General features: G+C 51.6%; 1 protein-coding gene, 3 non-coding genes and 3 pseudogenes across 4 annotated transcripts; all 7 read left to right on the top strand.

The window, feature by feature from the left end:
• The first annotated feature begins 252 nt into the window (after nt 1–252).
• Nucleotides 253–427, top strand: LOC115161563 (uncharacterized; annotated as a pseudogene).
• A 658-nt stretch (nt 428–1,085) lies between these two features.
• On the top strand, nt 1,086–1,202 carry LOC115161647 (U5 spliceosomal RNA). Its single transcript, XR_003869344.1, has one exon. It is a non-coding gene; the product is annotated as a U5 spliceosomal RNA (small nuclear RNA).
• A 3,246-nt stretch (nt 1,203–4,448) lies between these two features.
• Nucleotides 4,449–7,513, top strand: LOC115161469 (uncharacterized). Its single transcript, XM_029712457.1, has 3 exons — nt 4,449–5,593; nt 5,945–6,220; nt 6,875–7,513. The coding sequence occupies exons 1-3, from the start codon at nt 4,457–4,459 to the stop codon at nt 7,463–7,465; spliced, it is 2,004 nt and encodes a 667-aa protein (XP_029568317.1). The 5' UTR covers nt 4,449–4,456; the 3' UTR covers nt 7,466–7,513.
• Nucleotides 7,514–7,846: 333 nt separating this feature from the next.
• On the top strand, nt 7,847–8,022 carry LOC115161572 (uncharacterized; annotated as a pseudogene).
• Nucleotides 8,023–8,576: 554 nt separating this feature from the next.
• On the top strand, nt 8,577–8,693 carry LOC115161682 (U5 spliceosomal RNA). Its single transcript, XR_003869375.1, has one exon. It is a non-coding gene; the product is annotated as a U5 spliceosomal RNA (small nuclear RNA).
• A 2,517-nt stretch (nt 8,694–11,210) lies between these two features.
• LOC115161589 (uncharacterized) lies at nt 11,211–11,389 on the top strand (annotated as a pseudogene).
• A 649-nt stretch (nt 11,390–12,038) lies between these two features.
• Nucleotides 12,039–12,155, top strand: LOC115161646 (U5 spliceosomal RNA). The gene has a single exon (XR_003869343.1). It is a non-coding gene; the product is annotated as a U5 spliceosomal RNA (small nuclear RNA).
• Nucleotides 12,156–19,147: the final 6,992 nt, after the last annotated feature.

Here is a 19,147-nt window from a genome sequence, read left to right as displayed (position 1 = left end):
GATGAAGAGGGAGGAGAGGAAGTGGGGGCAGCACGCTGCCCGGGAGAGGTGGAAGGGGGGATTAGGGCTGGGGTTATTTTTGATTAGGGACGGGGAGATAGGGAAAGTTAGTGTGTAGGATGACGGGGAGGGACGATGCTCCCCTGAGTTTTGTTTTGGGGTATTTGTTTTGTTTTATAAATTAAATACCATTATTTGAGTTTGAAAGAAATATATGATTTTGTAAAGAATGAATGGTATTGAACGTAATAAATTATTTTTTCAAAAAAAAAAATCTGTTCTTATCAGTTTAATATCTGATACGTCCCCCATCGGGGGACTACATATTAAATGGATTTTTCGAACAGGGAGTCGGAAATGGGGCTTGCTCCGTCCGCTCCACGCATCGACCCGGTATTGCAGTACCTCCGGGAACGGTGCAACACTTTTCTCTCATTGTCAAGGAAAAAGAAATACACAAAGCTATGTAAAACAGCTAGCAGAAGAAGAGAAGGAATGAAAAAAGAAGAATCATCCAAACTGAAACAAGGGCGAAGCCCCCTTCATGGGGTCCCCCGTTTTCCCGCCATTTTACTTAAAAAAAAATTGGCCAGGATTGTGTGTGTGTGTGTGTGTCTCTGTGTGTGTGTGTGTGTGTGTGTGTGTGTGTGTCTCTGTGTGTGTGTGTCTCTGTGTGTGTCTCTGTGTGTGTGTGTTGTCTCTGTGTGTGTGTCTCTGTGTGTGAGTGTGTGTCTCTGTGTGTGTGTGTGTGTGTGTCTCTGTGTGTGTGTGTCTCTGTGTGTGTGTGTCTCTGTGTGTGTGTGTGTCTGTTTTTGACCCCCCCCAAAAATACAATCACTTCACCAGGATTGTCTGTCTCTGTTTTTGACCCCCCCAAAAAATACAATCACTTCACCAGGATTGTCTGTCTGTCTCTGTTTTTGACCCCCCCAAAAAAATACAATCACTTCACCAGGATTGTCTGTCTGTGTGTGAATTTTTACCCACAGCCCTCAAACTTGGAAGAGTGGGTTCGGGAACCACCCGCGGGAACCCGGCCTAGAGTGCACAGTGTGTGTCTCGGGCCCCGACCTCTGACTTCCATACGACTCTGGTTTCTCTTCATTACGCACAAGCCTTTCGCCTTTTACTAAAGACTTCCGTGGAGAGGAACACTTACGAGTTCAACATATTTTTGGAAGGGCTTTGCTTCTGGCAGAGCCCGGTATCTTGTTTCAAGAGAAATTGACAGAGATGACGGCGAGACTTTTTGCTCAGGCGTTTGACTTGAAGCCGGCTGACCGACCGACCGACCGACCGACCGACCGGCGTATTTTTCCACTCAAAGTAGTCGCTCGGGCAATTGAGTTCAAGCCCGACGACGACTGACGTGTTTTCCGGGCTTTGAACAAATAGTCGCACTAGGCTTAAAGAGCTAGTGACTTAAAGACGCATTAGCGACTTGTTAAAAAAAACACCCGCCTGTCACCAGGGAAGCGTCGGGTGGGGAGGAGACAACTTTTGCCAAACCGCTGAGGTCTGCCGAGACCCCCAGGGGCCCGGCGGGTGCAGGGGTCAATTTGTGGGTTATCGCTTCTCGGCCTTTTGGCTCAGATCAAGCTTGGTACTGAGGTGCCCCAGAGCCCGCTGAGTCAAAAGGTCGAAGCGAGAGGAGAGCAGAGTCGAGAGCGTCATTCTCCTTGCGGAGATGGCGCAAAATTCTGCAAGTAGGTCGGTCCCTGGGATCGGACTGGCGAATACCATCCGTTTTGAATGGAAAGAGAAGGGTGTTGATCCTTTTGGAAGAGAGACGTTTGGAAGGACAATCCTGATTGGAATGCTAAAGCTGACGGTACGGGACGTGTTTTGCCTCCAAGGCAACTCGTTGGAGGGAGCGTTTGACGTGGCTTTTTACACGGAAGGCAAGCATGATGAGATCCTTAAAAAGGTGAGAGCGGTGGGAGATACGAGGCCGATGTGCCATTATGAGGTGAAGAGTTTGGCAAGAAACAATTTCCGGGTAATAACGGTGAACATTTATAACCCGTACGTGAAGGATGAGGAGGTGAGGGCCTTCTTGGGGCGGTACATGGAAAATGTATCCTCGGCAAGGCACTTCAAGGATTCGCTTGGTTTTTGGAACGGGAGGAGAGGTTTTCAGGCCCTCCTCAGGGAGGATCCTAAAGGACTGGGTGGGTACCTTCATCCCCCAGCTATGTTCTCCCTGGGGGCTGACAGGGGGACATTGTATTATGCACGTCAGCCCCCGTTCTGCAGGCGCTGTATGGCCTATGGACACATCCTGGCCTCGTGCAGCACTAGAAAGTGCAGATTTTGCGGATCTGGGGAGCACGAGGCTAAGGATTGTGACGAGCCCAAGGCTTGCCACGGGTGTGGCTCAACAGCGCACCTGTGGCGGGAATGCCCGGCTCGTCAACGGTCATACGCGTCTGCGGCAGGAGGGGGAGCAGGAGCGGGGGATGGAGGAAGAAGAGACAGGGGAGGTGAAAAAGGAAAAGACCCAAGCACAGGCCCAGAGAAGACGGCCACACGGAAGGAGGAGGAGAAAGAGGTGGCAGCAGGCGGCGAGGGAGGAAGAGAAGGCACGGGAGCAGAAGAAAAAGAAGGACAGGAAGGAAAAGAAGAAGCAGGAAGCAAGGAGCAGGAGAGAGCAGCAGTGGAGGGAGAGGAGGTGGGGGGTGAGCCGGGGGTAGGGCTTGGGGGGAGGGAGGAGGGGGGAGAGGGGGTGAGGATGTGGGGGGACAGTATGTCGAGCGCCCTAGTGGAAGAGATGAGGGGAATGGTGGAGGAGCTAGCGGGGAAGGGGGGTGGTGTCTCCCCGTTACCTCCAACACCAAAAAAGAAAGGGAAGAGGAGGGGGAGCTCGGCAGACAGGGAGGGGGTGGCCAAGCGAGTTATGGGGGAGGGGGAAATATCTTTGCCCTCGCTGGTTTCCTCAGAACCTCAGCAAATGGTGGAGGTTGAATCCCTGGGCGTAACTCAGGGCTGGTCATCTGGGGGGGATCTCAACTCCTGTTTGGTGAGATTGGGTCCCCTACCCTAAGCCCAGTCGTTTTCAGGGAGGGAGGGTGTTGGTGGGGAACCAAGGATGCAGGGCACTCAAAGGCCTAACACCATGCCTGCATCCTGGGTTGGAGAGATGGAGGAGGACGGGGGGACGTTGGGAGAGGAGAGGACGTTCCCGCCGGATGAGACGGAGCAGGGGAGCATCAGGTGAGCCTCCTGTTTTTTTGTCATTGTGGGTTTATTTGTGCTGAAGTAAGGGTTTTTGTTTTATTTTATAAATGATACATTCTATTAAGTTTTTTAGTTTAAATGTAAGGGGTTTGAGGGACTTTGTTAAGAGGAGGGTGGTTTTTAGTTTTTTGGAAGGGGTGGGTTTTGATGTTTGTTTTTTACAGGAGGTTCACCTGAGGGATGGAGGGGATGTCATTAGATTTAGTAGAGAGTGGGATAAGGGGGAGTCAGTTTGGGGTATAGGTGGGGTTCATTCAACGGGGGTGGGTATTTTGTTTGGGAATAGGGAGGTGAAGGTAGAGGACACTTTTGTTGTTATGCAGGGGAGTGTCTTGGGGGTGGATGTCACTTTTAGGGATAGTAGGTATAGGTTAGTGGTGGTGTATGGGCCACAGGTGGCGGCAGACAGGAGGGAGATGGTGGACTGTCTGGCACCCCTGTGTGTCACAAATAGGCACTTGGTGATAGGTGGGGATTTTAACATAGATTTAGGGTTAGTGGGAGATAGCAGTGCAGGCGCCATCACCGGGCTAATGGCTTGCCATGGTCTGGTTGATGGAGGCCTGCACACTACTCCGACAATGGCGGGTCCCACATGGCGCAACTCCCGGGGGGTTGCGCGGAGGCTCGACTATATTTTCCTATCCAGGTCTTTGGGTCAGTTGTCTGGGCGGCTGTTGCCTGTGTTCTTTTCAGACCACGACGGGGTGCTCCTGCAGGTGGGGTCGCCAGTCTGCCTCTTCGGTAGGGGGTACTGGAAATTAGATCGGGATGTGCTGGAGGAGCAAGCTTTCGTTGACGCCTTTTTTGGTTTCTTTCGGGGGCTTGAAGGCCTCCGGTCCATGTGCGAGGGGGTTTTGGAGTGGTGGGATTTAGTTAAGGTGAGGATTAGGGCTTTTATAATAGGATATTGTAAAAGGACAAAAAGGGAGGAAAGGAGGGAGGTGGATCGTATCCAAAGGTTGATTGAACTCGAATACGAGGCAGGCAACCTCGGCGGGTCGATTGACTGGGAGAGATCCACAGCCCTGAAGGCGCAGCTTAGGGAGCTGCAGGAGCGGAAGGCTCGAGCTTTCCTGGAGCGTGCGCATTATGGCTTTCTAGAACATAATGAGACTTGTTCTGCTATGTTCTTTAAGTCGGTTAGGGCAGACAGAGTAGGAAGATAATGCACGGGGTGAGGAAAGAAGATGGTAGCATAGTTAGAAAACCGGAGGAAATGGTCAGGGTAACAACTGATCATTTCCGAGGTTTATTTAAAGAGAGGGTAATAGATGTAGAGCAGGGAAATGTGTTTTTAGAACACTTGTCCCGGCGATTGCCGGAGGACATTAGAGATGTGATGGAGGCTCAGATCTCCCTCGAGGAGGTTGAGAGTGCTCTCAGGAGGATGGGAAAAGGGAAGGTGCCTGGGATGGATGGGCTGCCGGCCGAGTTTTACCTCAAGTTTTGGGGTATACTTGGACCAGTGGTCCTCGAAGTCTTGAAGGCCATCCTTGAGACGGGGGTCCCGGGGGGATCAATGGCTGTTGGTGTGCTGTCACTTCTTTACAAGAAGGGGGAAGTAACAGACCTTGGCAACTGGCGGCCGTTGACCATGCTGTGTGTAGACTATAAGCTCTTAGCAAAGGTCTTAGCGGACAGGTTGCGCACAGCCCTTCCCTACGTCGTCCATGAGGATCAGACGTGCAGGGTAGAGGGCCGCTCTATTAGGTGGAACCTGCAGTTGATCAGGGACTCCATCGCTTGGGTAGAAGACAGAGGGCTGCCTTTAATGGTAGCAGCGCTTGATCAGGCGAAAGCCTTTGATCGCGTGAATAGATCCTTTCTATTCAGGGTGTTAGGTAGATTAGGATTTGGGGAAAAGTTTATAGCATGGATCCGTACATTATATGTCGGAGCGGGGTGCCGGGTTAGCGTTAACAGTCACTTAGGTGATGTTTTTGACCTCTCGTCTGGGGTCAGGCAGGGATGTCCGCTCTCGGCTCTCCTCTTCGTTCTGTACATGGAGCCTCTGGGGGCTGCTATTAGGGCAGACACAGGGGTGGAGGGCTTGCTGATTCCTGGAAGTGGCGGTCTCCGTGTCAAGTTGACACAGTACGCCGACGACACATCCTTGCTGCTTTGCAAGGACTCGTGCCTGACAAGGTCCCTTGCCATCATCGGGGACTTCACCCGAGCGTCCGGGGCGGTTCTCAACCACGCGAAGTCTTCCGTTAAGTTTTTCGGAAGATGGAGTGGTAGGACAGATGTGCCCGGAGGGTTATCTCTCTGTAACGGGGCCCTGAGGATTCTCGGGGTCCGTTTTGAGACCTCTGGCTCAGCGACGCTGAACTGGAACATGGGCATCGCAGTGGTACAGAGGAAGCTAGCGATGTGGAGGGTTAAGTCTTTGTCTTTTTTAGGCAAGGTCCTGGTTCTCAAGGTGGATGTATTGCCATCTCTTTTGTATTTGGCGTACATCTACCCATTGCCGGCTTGTCTGAGGAGGCCTCTAGTGAGGCTAGTGTTTCAGTTCATGTGGGGTGGCAGGTACGAGTGGGTCGCCAGGGCACGCATGATCTGTCCCATTGGGGAGGGAGGTAGGGGGGTACCACATCTCCCCCTCAAGCTGGACGCAAATTTTGTTTCTTTTCTGTTGACGGAGCTTGCTCAGCCAGTACTACACCCGTCCGGTTACCTCCTGCGGGTGTTCTTTTCGTATCAGGCGAGAAGCGTAATGGTGTGGTCTAACACGGGTCCTCGGGCGGAACAGCTGCCGTGGCACTTTGGCCATGCGGCCAAGTGGCTGCGTGCGCACCCCGAGGTTAAAGTCGCCCGAGTAGGTTTAGATCACAGGCACCTGTACGAGGAGGTCAGACGGGCAGTAAGTCCAGCACCTGTGGTTGGCATCCCGGCAGTGGTCTGGGAAGGAGTGCAGGCGCGGGGTCTGGACAACAGGCTCAAGGACCTGAATTGGTTGAGCCTCCATAAGTGTTTGCCGGTACGCTCCACCATGTACCGGCATAGCTTGGCGCGATCCCCCACCTGCCCAAGACTTTCTTGTGGCAGGGAGGAGACTGTGCGCCATGTCTTTTGGGACTGTGCCATTGCCGGAGTAGTATGGGCGAAGGCACGGGTGTTGTTAGGAAGGGTTAGAGGGGATTTTGTTTTGACGTGGGCTAGGTTAGAGAGAGGTGTAGGGAGAGCGAGGGGGACGGATAGGGATAGGTTTCTGCTCTGGCTTCTCATGAGCCTCTTTAAGCGGGGGCTGTGGGAAGCCAGGCAGAACATGGTTAAGACAGGGAGAGATTGTGGGGTGGAAGGCATAGTGAGGAGGGTGGAAGGAGATCTGAGGGGGAGGATGAAGAGGGAGGAGAGGAAGTGGAGGCAGCATGCTGCCCGGGAGAGATGGAAGGGGGGATTAGGGCTGGGGTTATTTTAGATTAGGGAAGGGAAGATAGGGAAAGTTAGTGTTTAGGATGACGGGGAGGGATGATGCTCCCCTGAGTTTTGTTTTGGTTTTTGTGTTGTTTTATGAATTAAAATGCCATTATTTATTTTTGTATGAAAGGTATGATTTGTAATGAATGAATGGCATAGAAGGTAATAAATTATTTTTTCAAAAAAAAAAATCTGTTCTTATCAGTAACATCGCTCTCTTCTCTCTCTTGTGCAGGACCGGGAACCAGTGTGTCCAGTGCGCGGGCTTGCTATAGGCGAGCCCACAACGGTTTGGCGTAATGTGGCCCATCCTGCTCTCCTGAATCAGCACCGGGACCTGTCCTGGATGGACGCCCACGAGATCCTCCCGGTCAGGGCCGTTATGCACTCCCGGGGCATGGCGAGGACATCCGCGTGCCCCCGACCAGGCTGTGGCCAAGAAGAGTCGGTGAGGCACTTGCTCTGGGAGTGCAGAGCCGCTAGGGACCTGTGGAAGGAAGTAGGCCCCCTGATCTCCTCGTGTCTGCCAGCATGGGAGGACCTAACGCCCCAGCTCGTGCTGTATGGGGTGGGCCGAAGGCCCATTCCATCAAAGGCCTTCACCAAGCTCTGGCCCACCCTCACGTCTCTGAAGGCAGCACTGTGGTCCTCCCACAACCTGCTGGTAGCGAAACAGGTCGACACCACCCCCCAGGCAGTGGCCATGGTAGCCACAGAGGCCCTGGGGTGGTACAGAAGGAAGGGGGCCTCGACCCCAGGCGAAGGGTCCCCCACAACACCCAAGGTCCCTGCGGCCACGGCCTGACAGCGCTGCGGCGCCTAGGGCGATGCACCTAGGGGAGGCATCTCCTCTGGGCCCCGAAGGACGGGACGATGATTGATTCGGGAGAGCAGGAGGAGGCAAGTTTGATAAGGACTCACCCCGCTCCTGTACAAAGGACCGAAGACAACCTTTTAGCAAGTTTTAAAAATGTTTTACCTTGTTAAATCATTTGTACACATTTTAAATGGCTTTTACAGATTTGATGTTTTCCACAATGAAAAGTACTTTTAATCATGATTGTTTTTAACAACATGTACTTTTTTACAAATTTAAATGCTGTGTTTTATGCGTTCATGCCGTTTTTATGTGTATAAAATGATGTACAAACATATGTGAGCTGTCCTTAAAGTAATTGTGATAATAAAAACTTTTCCAAAAGAAAAAAATCTGTTCTTATCAGTTTAATATCTGATATGTCCCCCATCGGGGGACTACATATTAAATGGATTTTTCGAACAGGGAGTCGGAAATGGGGCTTGCTCCGTCCGCTCCACGCATCGACCCGGTATTGCAGTACCTCCGGGAACGGTGCAACACTTTTCTCTCATTGTCAAGGAAAAAGAAATACACAAAGCTATGTAAAACAGCTAGCAGAAGAAGAGAAGGAATGAAAAAAGAAGAATCATTCAAACTGAAACAAGGGCGAAGCCCCCTTCATGGGGCCCCCCGTTTTCCCGCCATTTTACTTAAAAAAAAAAAACATTGGCCAGGATTGTGTGTGTGTGTGTGTGTGTGTGTGTGTGTGTGTCTCTCTCTGTGTGTGTGTGTGTGTGTGTGTGTGTGTCTCTGTGTGTGTGTGTCTCTGTGTGTGTGTGTGTGTGTGTGTGTGTGTGTGTGTCTGTCTGTCTGTCTGTCTCTGTTTTTGACCCCCCCAAAAAATACAATCACTTCACCAGGATTGTCTGTCTGTCTGTCTGTCTGTCTGTCTCTGTTTTTGACCCCCCCAAAAAATACAATCACTTCACCAGGATTGTCTGTCTGTCTGTCTGTCTTTGTGTGAATTTTTACCCACAGCCCTCAAACTTGGAAGAGTGGGTTCGGGAACCACCCGCGGGCACCCGGCCTAGAGTGCACAGTGTGTGTCTCGGGCCCCGACCTCTGGTTTCTCTTCATTACGCACAAGCCTTTCGCCTTTTACTAAAGACTTCCGTGGAGAGGAACACTTACGAGTTCAACATATTTTTGGAAGGGCTTTGCTTCTGGCAGAGCCCGGTATCTTGTTTCAAGAGAAATTGACAGAGATGACGCCGAGACTTTTTGCTCAGGCGTTTGACTTGAAGCCGGCTGACCGACCGACCGACCAACCGACCGGCGTATTTATCCACTCAAAGTAGTCGCTCGGGCAATTGAGTTCAAGCCCGACGACGACTGACGTGTTTTCCGGGCTTTGAACAAATAGTCGCACTAGGCTTAAAGAGCTAGTGACTTAAAGACGCATTAGCGACTTGTTAAAAAAAACACCCGCCTGTCACCAGGGAAGCGTCGGGTGGGGAGGAGACAACTTTTGCCAAACCGCTGAGGTCTGCCGAGACCCCCGGGGGCCCGGCGGGTGCAGGGGTCAATTTGTGGGTTATCGCTTCTCGGCCTTTTGGCTCAGATCAAGCTTGGTACCGAGGTGCCCCAGAGCCCGCTGAGCCAAAAGGTCGAAGGAAGGCAGGAGGGAGGAAAGTTTGTTTTTTTGTTTTTTTTGGATTCACGGTTGGTTTATTTTGCCGCTTTTTTTCAGTTTGTCTTTTTGGAAGAAAGCAGAGGCGAGTGCGCCAAGCTCCTTGCGGAGATGGCGCAAGGTTCTACATGGAGGCCAGTCCCTAGGATGGGGCTGGCGAATACGGTGCGGTTTGCCTGGAGGAACAAGGCAATGGAGCCAATTGGCGGAGATGAGTTTGGGAGGACCATTTTGATTGAGATCCTTGGACTGACGGTGGAGGATGTGTTCTGCCTCCAAGACAACCCTTTGGAGGGGGCATACGATGTGGCGCTACACACTGAAGGGAAGCATGATGACGTTCTCAGAAGGGCGAGAGAAGTGCAAGCAGAGAGGCCGATGTCTCATTACTTGGTGACCAGCTTGGCAAAGAGTAATTTCAGGGTTGTGAATGTGAACATTTACAACCCATACGTGAAGGACGAGGAGGTGAGGGCCTTTCTGGGGAGATACATGGATAGTGTCTCCTCAGGAAGGCACCTCAAGGATTCCATGGGTTTTTGGACCGGGAGGAGGGGTTTCCAGGCCCTCCTAAGAGACGACCCAAAAGGATTGGGTGGATACCTCCATCCTCCGGCGATGTTCTCCCTGGGGGCTGACAGGGGGACGTTGCATTATGCCCGTCAGCCTCCGTACTGCAGGCGTTGTATGGCCTACGGTCATATCCTCGCCTCGTGCAGTATGCAGAAGTGCAGGTATTGTGGGTCTGCAGAGCACGGGGCGAGGGACTGTGACGCGCCGAAGGCATGTCACGGGTGTGGCATGTTGACGCACCTGTGGCGTGGATGCCCGGCGCGTCAGCGGTCATACGCGTCTGCAGCTGGGGGGGGAGCGAGAGCCGGGGATGGGGGTAGGAGGGACCAAGGACTGAGTACTGGAACAGAGGGAGCGGACACACGGGTGGAAGAGGAGGAGAAAACGGAAGCGGGAGGAGAAAAAGAAGACAACAGCATAGTGGAAACGGAAGGGCAGGAGACTGAAGGAGAGAAGGAGGAGGAAGGAGACAGGAGAGTGGAGGGGCCAGAGAAGACGGCGGTGGAGAGGAAGGAGACGGAGAAGGCAACAGAGAGGAAGGAGACTGGGAAGAAGGCGGTGGAGAAGAGAGAGACAGAAAGGAAGGAGACAGGGAAGAAGGTGGTAGAGACAGAAAGGAAGGAGACAGGGAAGAAGGGGGTGGAGAAGAAAGAGACAGAAAGGAAGGAGACAGGGAAGAAGGTGGTGGAGAAGAAAGCGACAGAAAGGGAGGAGACAGAGAAGGCAGAGGTGGCGGGACCAGTAGGAGAAGGATTGAAGGAGTGGGGGGACAGTAAAGAGGTGAGCTCACGGGTGGAGGAGCTGAGGAGCTGAGGAAGATGGTGGGGGGCTGACGGACACTGTGAAGGAAGCGAGGGGTGAGCTGGCGGACAATATGAACGAAGCGAGGGGGGGCTGACGGACGCAGACAGAGATGTTCCCTCCACCGATAAAGAGACCTAAGAAGTGGGAGCGTAAGGACAGCAGGAGGAGGAAGGATGGTAGGGGGGGGGCAGGGCAGGGCAGGGGGGAGAGGAAGCGGGGCCCTCGTGGGCTCCCTCTCCTTCGTGCTCTTTTACACCCCTGGCTGAGCTGGACTTTCCAGGCATTGCCCAGAGTTGGGGGATGGAGGAAGGGGTTAGGGTTTAACTTTTTGTTTGAGGGCATGGGGTGCTCGGGCCAGAGACAGGAGGAGGGTGGGGTGGTGGACTTGAGTGGGGGGCACAAGGCACAGAGTGTGGGTGTGCAGGGAATTGGTGTTGTTTCTAGGGGAGAAGGGATGGTGGCCGACGGAGGAGCGTCAGGAGTGGAGGAGGCGTCCCCGTCGGTCGGGAGTATAGGGTGAGTTTTGTTGGGTATTTAATGTGGGTATGTGTTTTGGTTTGGAAGTGGGAAGGGGAGGGAAGACGAGTCTTTGTTTTGGGGTTTTAGTGTTGAAGTTAAAAAAATGCCTAGTTATGATTTTTGATTGATATATGGTTTTGTAATGAAAGGCATGGAACGTAATAAATATATTTTGTAAAAAAAAAAAAAAATATGTTCTTATCAGTTTAATATCTGATATGTCCCCCATCGGGGGACTACATATTAAATGGATTTTTCGAACAGGGAGTCGGAAATGGGGCTTGCTCCGTCCGCTCCACGCATCGACCCGGTATTGCAGTACCTCCGGGAACGGTGCAACACTTTTCTCTCATTGTCAAGGAAAAAGAAATACACAAAGCTATGTAAAACAGCTAGCAGAAGAAGAGAAGGAATGAAAAAAGAAGAATCATCCAAACTGAAACAAGGGCGAAGCCCCCTTCATGGGGTCCCCCGTTTTCCCGCCATTTTACTTAAAAAAAAACATTGGCCAGGATTGTGTGTGTGTGTGTGTGTGTGTGTCTCTCTGTGTGTGTGTGTGTCTCTGTGTGTGTGTGTCTCTGTGTGTGTGTGTGTGTGTGTGTGTGTGTGTGTGTGTGTGTCTGTCTGTCTGTCTGTCTCTGTTTTTGACCCCCCCAAAAAATACAATCACTTCACCAGGATTGTCTGTCTGTCTGTCTGTCTGTCTGTCTGTCTGTCTGTCTGTCTCTCTCTGTTTTTGACCCCCCAAAAAATACAATCACTTCACCAGGATTGTCTGTCTGTCTGTCTGTCTGTCTGTCTGTCTCTGTTTTTGACCCCCCCAAAAAATACAATCACTTCACCAGGATTGTCTGTCTGTCTGTCTGTCTGTCTGTCTGTGTGAATTTTTACCCACAGCCCTCAAACTTGGAAGAGTGGGTTCGGGAACCACCCGCGGGCACCCGGCCTAGAGTGCACAGTGTGTGTCTCGGGCCCCGACCTCTGACTTCCATACGACTCTGGTTTCTCTTCATTACGCACAAGCCTTTCGCCTTTTACTAAAGACTTCCGTGGAGAGGAACACTTACGAGTTCAACATATTTTTGGAAGGGCTTTGCTTCTGGCAGAGCCCGGTATCTTGTTTCAAGAGAAATTGACAGAGATGACGCCGAGACTTTTTGCTCAGGCGTTTGACTTGAAGCCGGCTGACCGACCGACCGACCGGCGTATTTTTCCACTCAAAGTAGTCGCTCGGGCAATTGAGTTCAAGCCCGACGACGACTGACGTGTTTTCCGGGCTTTGAACAAATAGTCGCACTAGGCTTAAAGAGCTAGTGACTTAACCTCTTTGGTATAGGGGGCAGTATTGAGAATTTTGGAAAAAATATGTTCCCATTTTTAACTGCCTCCTACACCAACTCAGAAGCTAGAATATGCATATTATTGTTCAGGTTTGGATAGAAAACACTCTGAATTTTCTAAAACTGTTTGAATGGTGTCTGTGAGTATAACAGAACTCCTATGGCAGGCAAAAACCTGACAAGGCTTCAAGCAGGAAGTACCCTGTCTGACAAGGAGTCGTGCGTCTTACCTCTTTTTATTGAAAAGTAAGGATCTTAGCTGTAACGTGACAATTCCCAGGGCTCCAATAGGCTCTCAGAGCCCGCGAAATAACTGAAGGTTTACGAGGGAACCTCAGGTTGAAATATATTATCGCCTTTTGTAAGTGGATGCTCGGAGGACCTTTCAATGATGCGCGTGCATGAGTCGCTTCTGAGGAGAAATTTTATTCGGCTGTTTAGGCTCAATGCATACTCCCGGTCGGAATATTAACACTTCTCTATGACATAAATGGCATAAAAATTGGTTTTAAACAGCGGTTGACATGCTTCGAAGTACGGTAATGGAATATTTAGACATTTTTGACACGCCAATGCGCCATGCGCGACACCGCGAAGAAGCATTCTAGAACTCACGAACAAAACGTCGCTGTTGGAACATAACGATGGATTATTTGGGACCAAACCAACATTTGTTATTGAAGTAGAAGTCCTGGCAGTGTATTCTGATGAAGAACAAGCAAGGTAAGAACATTTTTCTTATAGGAAATGTGATTTTGGTGGAGGCTGAACTGGGTGGGTATCTAAATAGCTAGCCCTGTAATGCCGGGCTATGTACTTAGATTATTGCAAAATGTGCTTCATCCGAAAAGCTATTTTAAAATCGGACATATCGAGTGCATAGAGGGGTAATGTATCTATAATTCTTAAAATAATTGTTATGCTTTTTGTGAACGTTTATCGTGAGTAATTTAGTAAAATCACCGGAAGTGTTCGGTGGGAATGCTAGTTCTGAACGTCACATGCTAATGTAAAAAGCTGGTTTTTGATATAAATATGAACTTGATTGAACAGACATGCATGTATTGTATAACACAATGTCCTAGGTGTGTCATCTGATGAAGATCATCAAAGGTTAGTGCTGCATTTAGATATGGTTTGGGTTTATGTGACATGATATGCTAGCTTGAAAAATGGCTGTGTGATTATTTCTGGCTGGGTACTCTGCTGACATAATCTAATGTTTTGCTTTTGTTGTAAAGCCTTTTTGAAATCGGACAGTGGGGTTAGATTAACGAGATTCTTGTCTTTAAATAGCTGTGAAATAGTCATATGTTTGAGAAATTGAAGTTATAGCATTTCTAACGATTCAAAAATCGCGCCACTGGATTGAAGTGGCTGTTACGTAGGTGGGACGAAATCGTCCCAGAGAGGTTAAAGACGCATTAGCGACTTGTTAAAAAAAACACCCGCCTGTCACAAGGGAAGCGTAGGATGAGGAGGAGACAACTTTTGCCAAACCGCTGAGGTCTGCCGAGACCCCCGGGGGCCCGGCGGGTGCAGGGGTCAATTTGTGGGTTATCGCTTCTCGGCCTTTTGGCTCAGATCAAGCTTGGTACCGAGGTGCCCCAGAGCTCGCTGAGTCAAAAGGTCGGAGATAGGAGGGCGGTAATTTTTTTTAGTTTTTTGAAGGATTTGGATTTCCACTATTGCCTTTTCCTTAATCAGCAGCTTCTTTTTTGTTGGAAGAGAGCTTTATACCCGACAAGATGGCGGAAAGTATTCCTAAAAGATCGGTTCCAGGGATTGGGCTTGCAAACACGGTGAGGTTTGCATGGAGCAACAAGGACATGGAGCCAATTGGGAGAGAAAGTTTTGGGAGATCTGTTTTAATGGGGACCCTGAAGCTAATGGTGAAAGACGTGTTATGCCTTCAGGCTAACCCTATTGAAAAAGCCTATGACGTAACTTTCTACACGGAGGCAATTCATGATGATATCATGAAGAAGGCGAAGGCTGTGGGAGGTGTGAGGCCCATGAGTAATTATGAGGTCTCAAGTTTGGCCAAGAACAATTTCAGAGTCGTGACGGTGAATATATACAACCCGCATGTAAAGGACGAGGAGGTAAGGGCATTTCTGGGGAGGTTCATGGACAACGTTTCATCAGCAAGGCTCCTCAGGGACTCCCTGGGGTTCTGGAACGGAAGGAGAGGGTTCCAGGCACTCCTCAGGGAGGACCCAAAGGGACTGGGTGGATTCCTCCATCCTCCTGCGATGTTCTCCCTGGGGGCTGACAGGGGGACGTTGTACTATGCACGTCAGCCCCCGTTCTGCAGGCGCTGTATGGCCTACGGCCACATCCTCGCCTCGTGCAGCACAAGAAAGTGCAGATTTTGTGGATCTGGAGAGCACGAGGCGAAGGATTGTGACGAGCCGAAGGCATGCCACGGGTGCGGTTCGTCAGTGCACCTGTGGCGGGAATGCCCGGCTCGTAAGGGGTCATACGCGTCTGCAGCTGGAGGGGGAGCAGGAGCGGGGGATGGGGGAGGAAGAGGAAGGGGAGAAGAACAGGGGAAAGAAGGGAACACAGGCCCTGAGAAGACGGCCAAACGAAAGGAGGAGGAGGAAGAGGTGGCAGCAGGAGGCGAAGGAAACAGAGAAGGAACGGAAGAAGGACCGGAAGGAGAAGGAGGAAAAGAGGTGGGAGGAAGAAAAGAAGTGGGGGAGCGAGAGAGAGCGACAGTGGAGGGGGTGCCGGTGGCAGGGACTGTGGAGGGGGTGAGGGAGTGGGGGGCCAGTGTGTCGAGTGCCCTCATTGAGGAGATGAGGGAAATGGTGCAAGAGATAGCGGGGAGGGGGGGTGATGTCTCTCCGTTACATACAACATCAAAGAAGAAAGGGAAGAGGAGGGGGGGCTCGGCAGGCAGTGAGAGGGAGGGGGGTGTGGGGGGGGAGGGGGTGACCAAGAGAGTGATGGGGGAGGGAAGAAAGTCCTTGCCCTCGCTGGCTTCCTCAGGCCCTCAACTTTTGCTGGAGGATGACTCCCAGGGCGGGGCTTGGGTCTGGGTGTCTGAGGGGGGATCTCAACTCCTGTTTGGGGAGGTGGGGTCCCCTTCTCTCAGCCCAGAAGACTACAGGGAGAGAATGGAGGGTGTTAGTGGGGAACCCGGGATGCAGGGCACTCCAAGGCCTAACACCATGCCTGCATCCTGGGTTGGAGAGATGGAGGAGGACGGGGGGACATCGGGAGAGAAGGCGTCTCTGCCGGATGGGCTGAAGCAGGGGAGCATCGGGTGAGTCTCCTGTTTTTGTTATTTTTGTTATTATGTTTTTGTTGAAATTAGGGTTTGGATTTAATTTATAAATAAACTTTCTGTTAATATTTTTAGTTTAAATGTAAGGGGTTTGAGGGATTTTGTTAAGAGGAGGGCGGTTTTTAGTTTTTTGGAAGGGGTGGGTTTTGATGTTTGTTTTTTACAGGAGGTTCACCTGAGGGATGGAGGGGATGTCATCAGGTTTAGTAGGGAGTGGGATAAGGGGGAGTCAGTTTGGGGTATAGGTGGGGTTCACTCTACGGGGGTGGGGATTTTGTTTGGGAATAGGGAGGTTAGAGTAGAGAGCACGTTTGTTGTAATGCAGGGGAGGGTGTTGGGGGTGGATGTCACTTTTAGGGATAGTAGGTATCGGTTAGTGGTGGTGTATGGGCCACAGGTGGCGGCATACAGGAGGGAGATGGTGGACTGTCTGGCGCCCCTGTGTGTCACAAATAGGCATTTGGTGATAGGTGGGGATTTCAATATAGATTTAGGGTTAGGGGGTGATAGTAGTGCAGGCGCCATCACCGGGCTAATGGCTTGCCATGGTCTGGTTGATGGAGGCCTGCACTCTACTCCGACAATGGCTGGTCCCACATGGCGCAACTATATTTTCCTATCTAGGTCTTTGGGTCAGTTGTCTGGGCGGCTGTTGCCTGTGTTCTTCTCAGATCACGACGGGGTGCTCCTGCAGGTGGGGTCGCCAGTTTGCCTCTTCGGTAAGGGGTACTGGAAATTAGATCGGGATGTGCTGGAGGAGCAAGCTTTCGTCGACGCCTTTTTTGGTTTCTTTCGGGGGCTTGAAGGCCTCCGGTCCATGTGCGAGGGGGTGTTAGAGTGGTGGGATTTAGTTAAGGTAAGGATTAGGGCCTTTATAATAGGATATTGTAAGAGGACCAAAAGGGAGGAAAGGAGGGAGGTGGATCGTATCCAAAGGTTGATTGAACTCGAGTACGAGGCAGGCAACCTCGGCGGGTCGATTGACTGGGAGAGATCCACAGCCCTCAAGGCACAGCTCAGGGAGCTGCTGGAGCGGAAAGCTCGAGTTTTCCTGGATCGTGCGCATAATGGCTTTTTAGAACATAATGAGACTTGTTCCGCTATGTTCTTTAAGTCGGTTAGGGCCAGACAGAGTAGGAAGATAATGCACGGGGTGAGGAAAGAAGATGGTAGTATAGTGAGAAAACCGGAGGAAATGGTCATGGTGACAACTGATCATTTCAGAGGTTTATTTAAGGAAAGGGAAATAGATGTAGAGCAGGGAAATTTGTTTTTAGAACACTTGTCCCGGCGATTGCCGGAGGACATTAGAGATGTGATGGAGGCTCAGATCTCCCTCGCGGAGGTTGAGAGTGCTCTCAGGAGGATGGGAAAAGGGAAGGTGCCTGGGATGGATGGGCTGCCGGCCGAGTTTTACCTCAAGTTTTGGGGTATACTTGGACCAGTGGTCCTCGAAGTCTTGAAGGCCATCCTTGAGACGGGGGTCCCGGGGGGATCAATGGCTGTTGGTGTGCTGTCACTTCTTTACAAGAAGGGGGAAGTAACAGACCTCGGCAACTGGCGGCCATTGACCATGCTGTGTGTTGACTATAAGCTCTTAGCACAAGTCTTAGCCGACCGGTTGCGCACAGCCCTTCCCTACGTCGTCCATGAGGATCAGACGTGTGGGGTAGAGGGCCGCTCTATTAGGTGGAACCTGCAGTTGATCAGGGACTCCATCGCTTGGGTAGAAGATAGGGGGCTGCCTTTAATGGTAGCAGCGCTAGATCAGGCGAAAGCCTTTGATCGCGTGAATAGATCCTTTCTATTCAGGGTGTTAGGTAGATTAGGATTTGGGGAGAAGTTTATAGGATGGATCCGTACATTATATGTCGGAGCGGGGTGCCGAGTTAGCGTAAACAGTCACTTAGGTGACGTTTTTGACCTCTCGTCTGGGGTCAGGCAGGGATGCCCGCTCTCGGCTCTCCTCTTCGTTCTGTACATGGAGCCTCTGGGGGCTGCCATTAGGGCAGACACAGGGGTGGAGGGCTTGCTGATCCCTGGAAGTGGCGGTCTCCGTGTCAAGTTGACACAGTACGCCGACGACACATCCTTGCTGCTTTGCAAGGACTCGTGCCTGACAAGGTCCCTTGCCATTATTGGGGACTTCACCCGAGCGTCGGGGGCGGTTCTTAACCACGCGAAGTCTTCCGTTAAGTTTTTCGGAAGATGGAGTGGTAGGACGGATGTGCCCGGAGGGTTCTCTCTGTAACGGGGCCCTGAGGATACTCGGGGTCCATTTTGAGACCTCCGGCTCAGCGACGCTGAACTCGAACATGGGCATCGCAGTGGTACAGAAGAAGTTAGCGATGTGGAGGGCTAGGTCGTTGTCCTTTTTAGGCAAGGTCCTGGTTCTCAAGGTGGATGTATTGCCATCTCTATTGTACTTGGCATACATCTATCCATTGCCGGCTTGTCTGAGGAGGCATCTAGTGAGACTGGTGTTTCAGTTCATGTGGGGTGGCAGGTACGAGTGGGTCGCCAGGGCACGCATGATCTGTCCCATCGGGGAGGGAGGTAGGGGGGTACCACATCTCCCCCTCAAGCTGGACGCCATTTTTGTTTCTTTTCTGTTGACGGAGCTTGCTCAGCCAGTACTACACCCGTCCAGTTACCTCCTGCGGGTGTTCTTCTCGTATCAGGCGAGAAGCGTAATGGTGTGGTCTAACACGGGTCCTCGGGCGGAACAGCTGCCGTGGCACTTTGGCCATGCGGCCAAGTGGCTGCGTGCGCACCCCGAGGTTGAAGTCGCCCGAGTAGGTTTAGATCACAGGCACCTGTACGAGGAGGTCAGACGGGCAGTAAGTCCAGCACCTGTAGTGGGCATCCCGGCAGTGGTCTGGAAAGGAGTGCAGGCGCGGGGTCTGGACAACAGGCTCAAGGACCTGAATTGGTTGAGCCTCCACAAGTGTTTGCCGGTACGCTCCACCATGTACCGGCATAGCTTGGCGCGATCCCCCACCTGCCCAAGACCTTCTTGTGGCGGGGAGGAGACTGTGCGCCATGTCTTTTGGGACTGTGCCATTGCCGGAGTAGTATGGGCGAAGGCACGGGTGTTGTTAGGAAGGGTAAGAGGAGATTTTGTGTTGACTTGGGCTAGGCTAGAGAGAGGTGTAGGGAGAGCGAGGGGGACGGATAGGGATAGGTTTCTGCTCTGGCTTCTCATGAGCCTCTTTAAGCGGGGGCTGTGGGAAGCCAGGCAGAACATGGTCAAGACAGGGAGAGATTGGGGGGTGGAAGGGATAGTGAGGAGGGTGGAAGGAGATTTGAGAGGGAGGATGAAGAGGGAGGAGAGGAAGTGGGGGCAGCACGCTGCCCGGGAGAGATGGAAGGGGGGATTAGGGCTGGGGTTATTTTAGATCAGGGACGGGGAGATAGGGAAAGTTAGTGTGTAGGATGACGGGGAGGGACGATGCTCCCCTGAGTTT

Source organism: Salmo trutta, chromosome 24 (genome assembly GCF_901001165.1).
Source record: "Salmo trutta chromosome 24, fSalTru1.1, whole genome shotgun sequence".
Classification (NCBI taxonomy): Eukaryota; Metazoa; Chordata; class Actinopteri; order Salmoniformes; family Salmonidae; genus Salmo; species Salmo trutta.
This window is presented reverse-complemented; position numbering and strand designations above follow the sequence as displayed.

Coding starts and splice junctions, on each gene's coding strand:
- LOC115161469 (XM_029712457.1), top strand. CDS start 4,457: ATGGTCAGGGTAACAACTGATCATTTCCGAGGTTTATTTAAAGAGAGG. Junction 5,594..5,944: donor GGAACATGGGCATCGCAGTG/GTACAGAGGAAG, acceptor TTTTCGTATCAG/GCGAGAAGCGTAATGGTGTG. Junction 6,221..6,874: donor GCCTCCATAAGTGTTTGCCG/GTACGCTCCACC, acceptor CAGTAACATCGC/TCTCTTCTCTCTCTTGTGCA.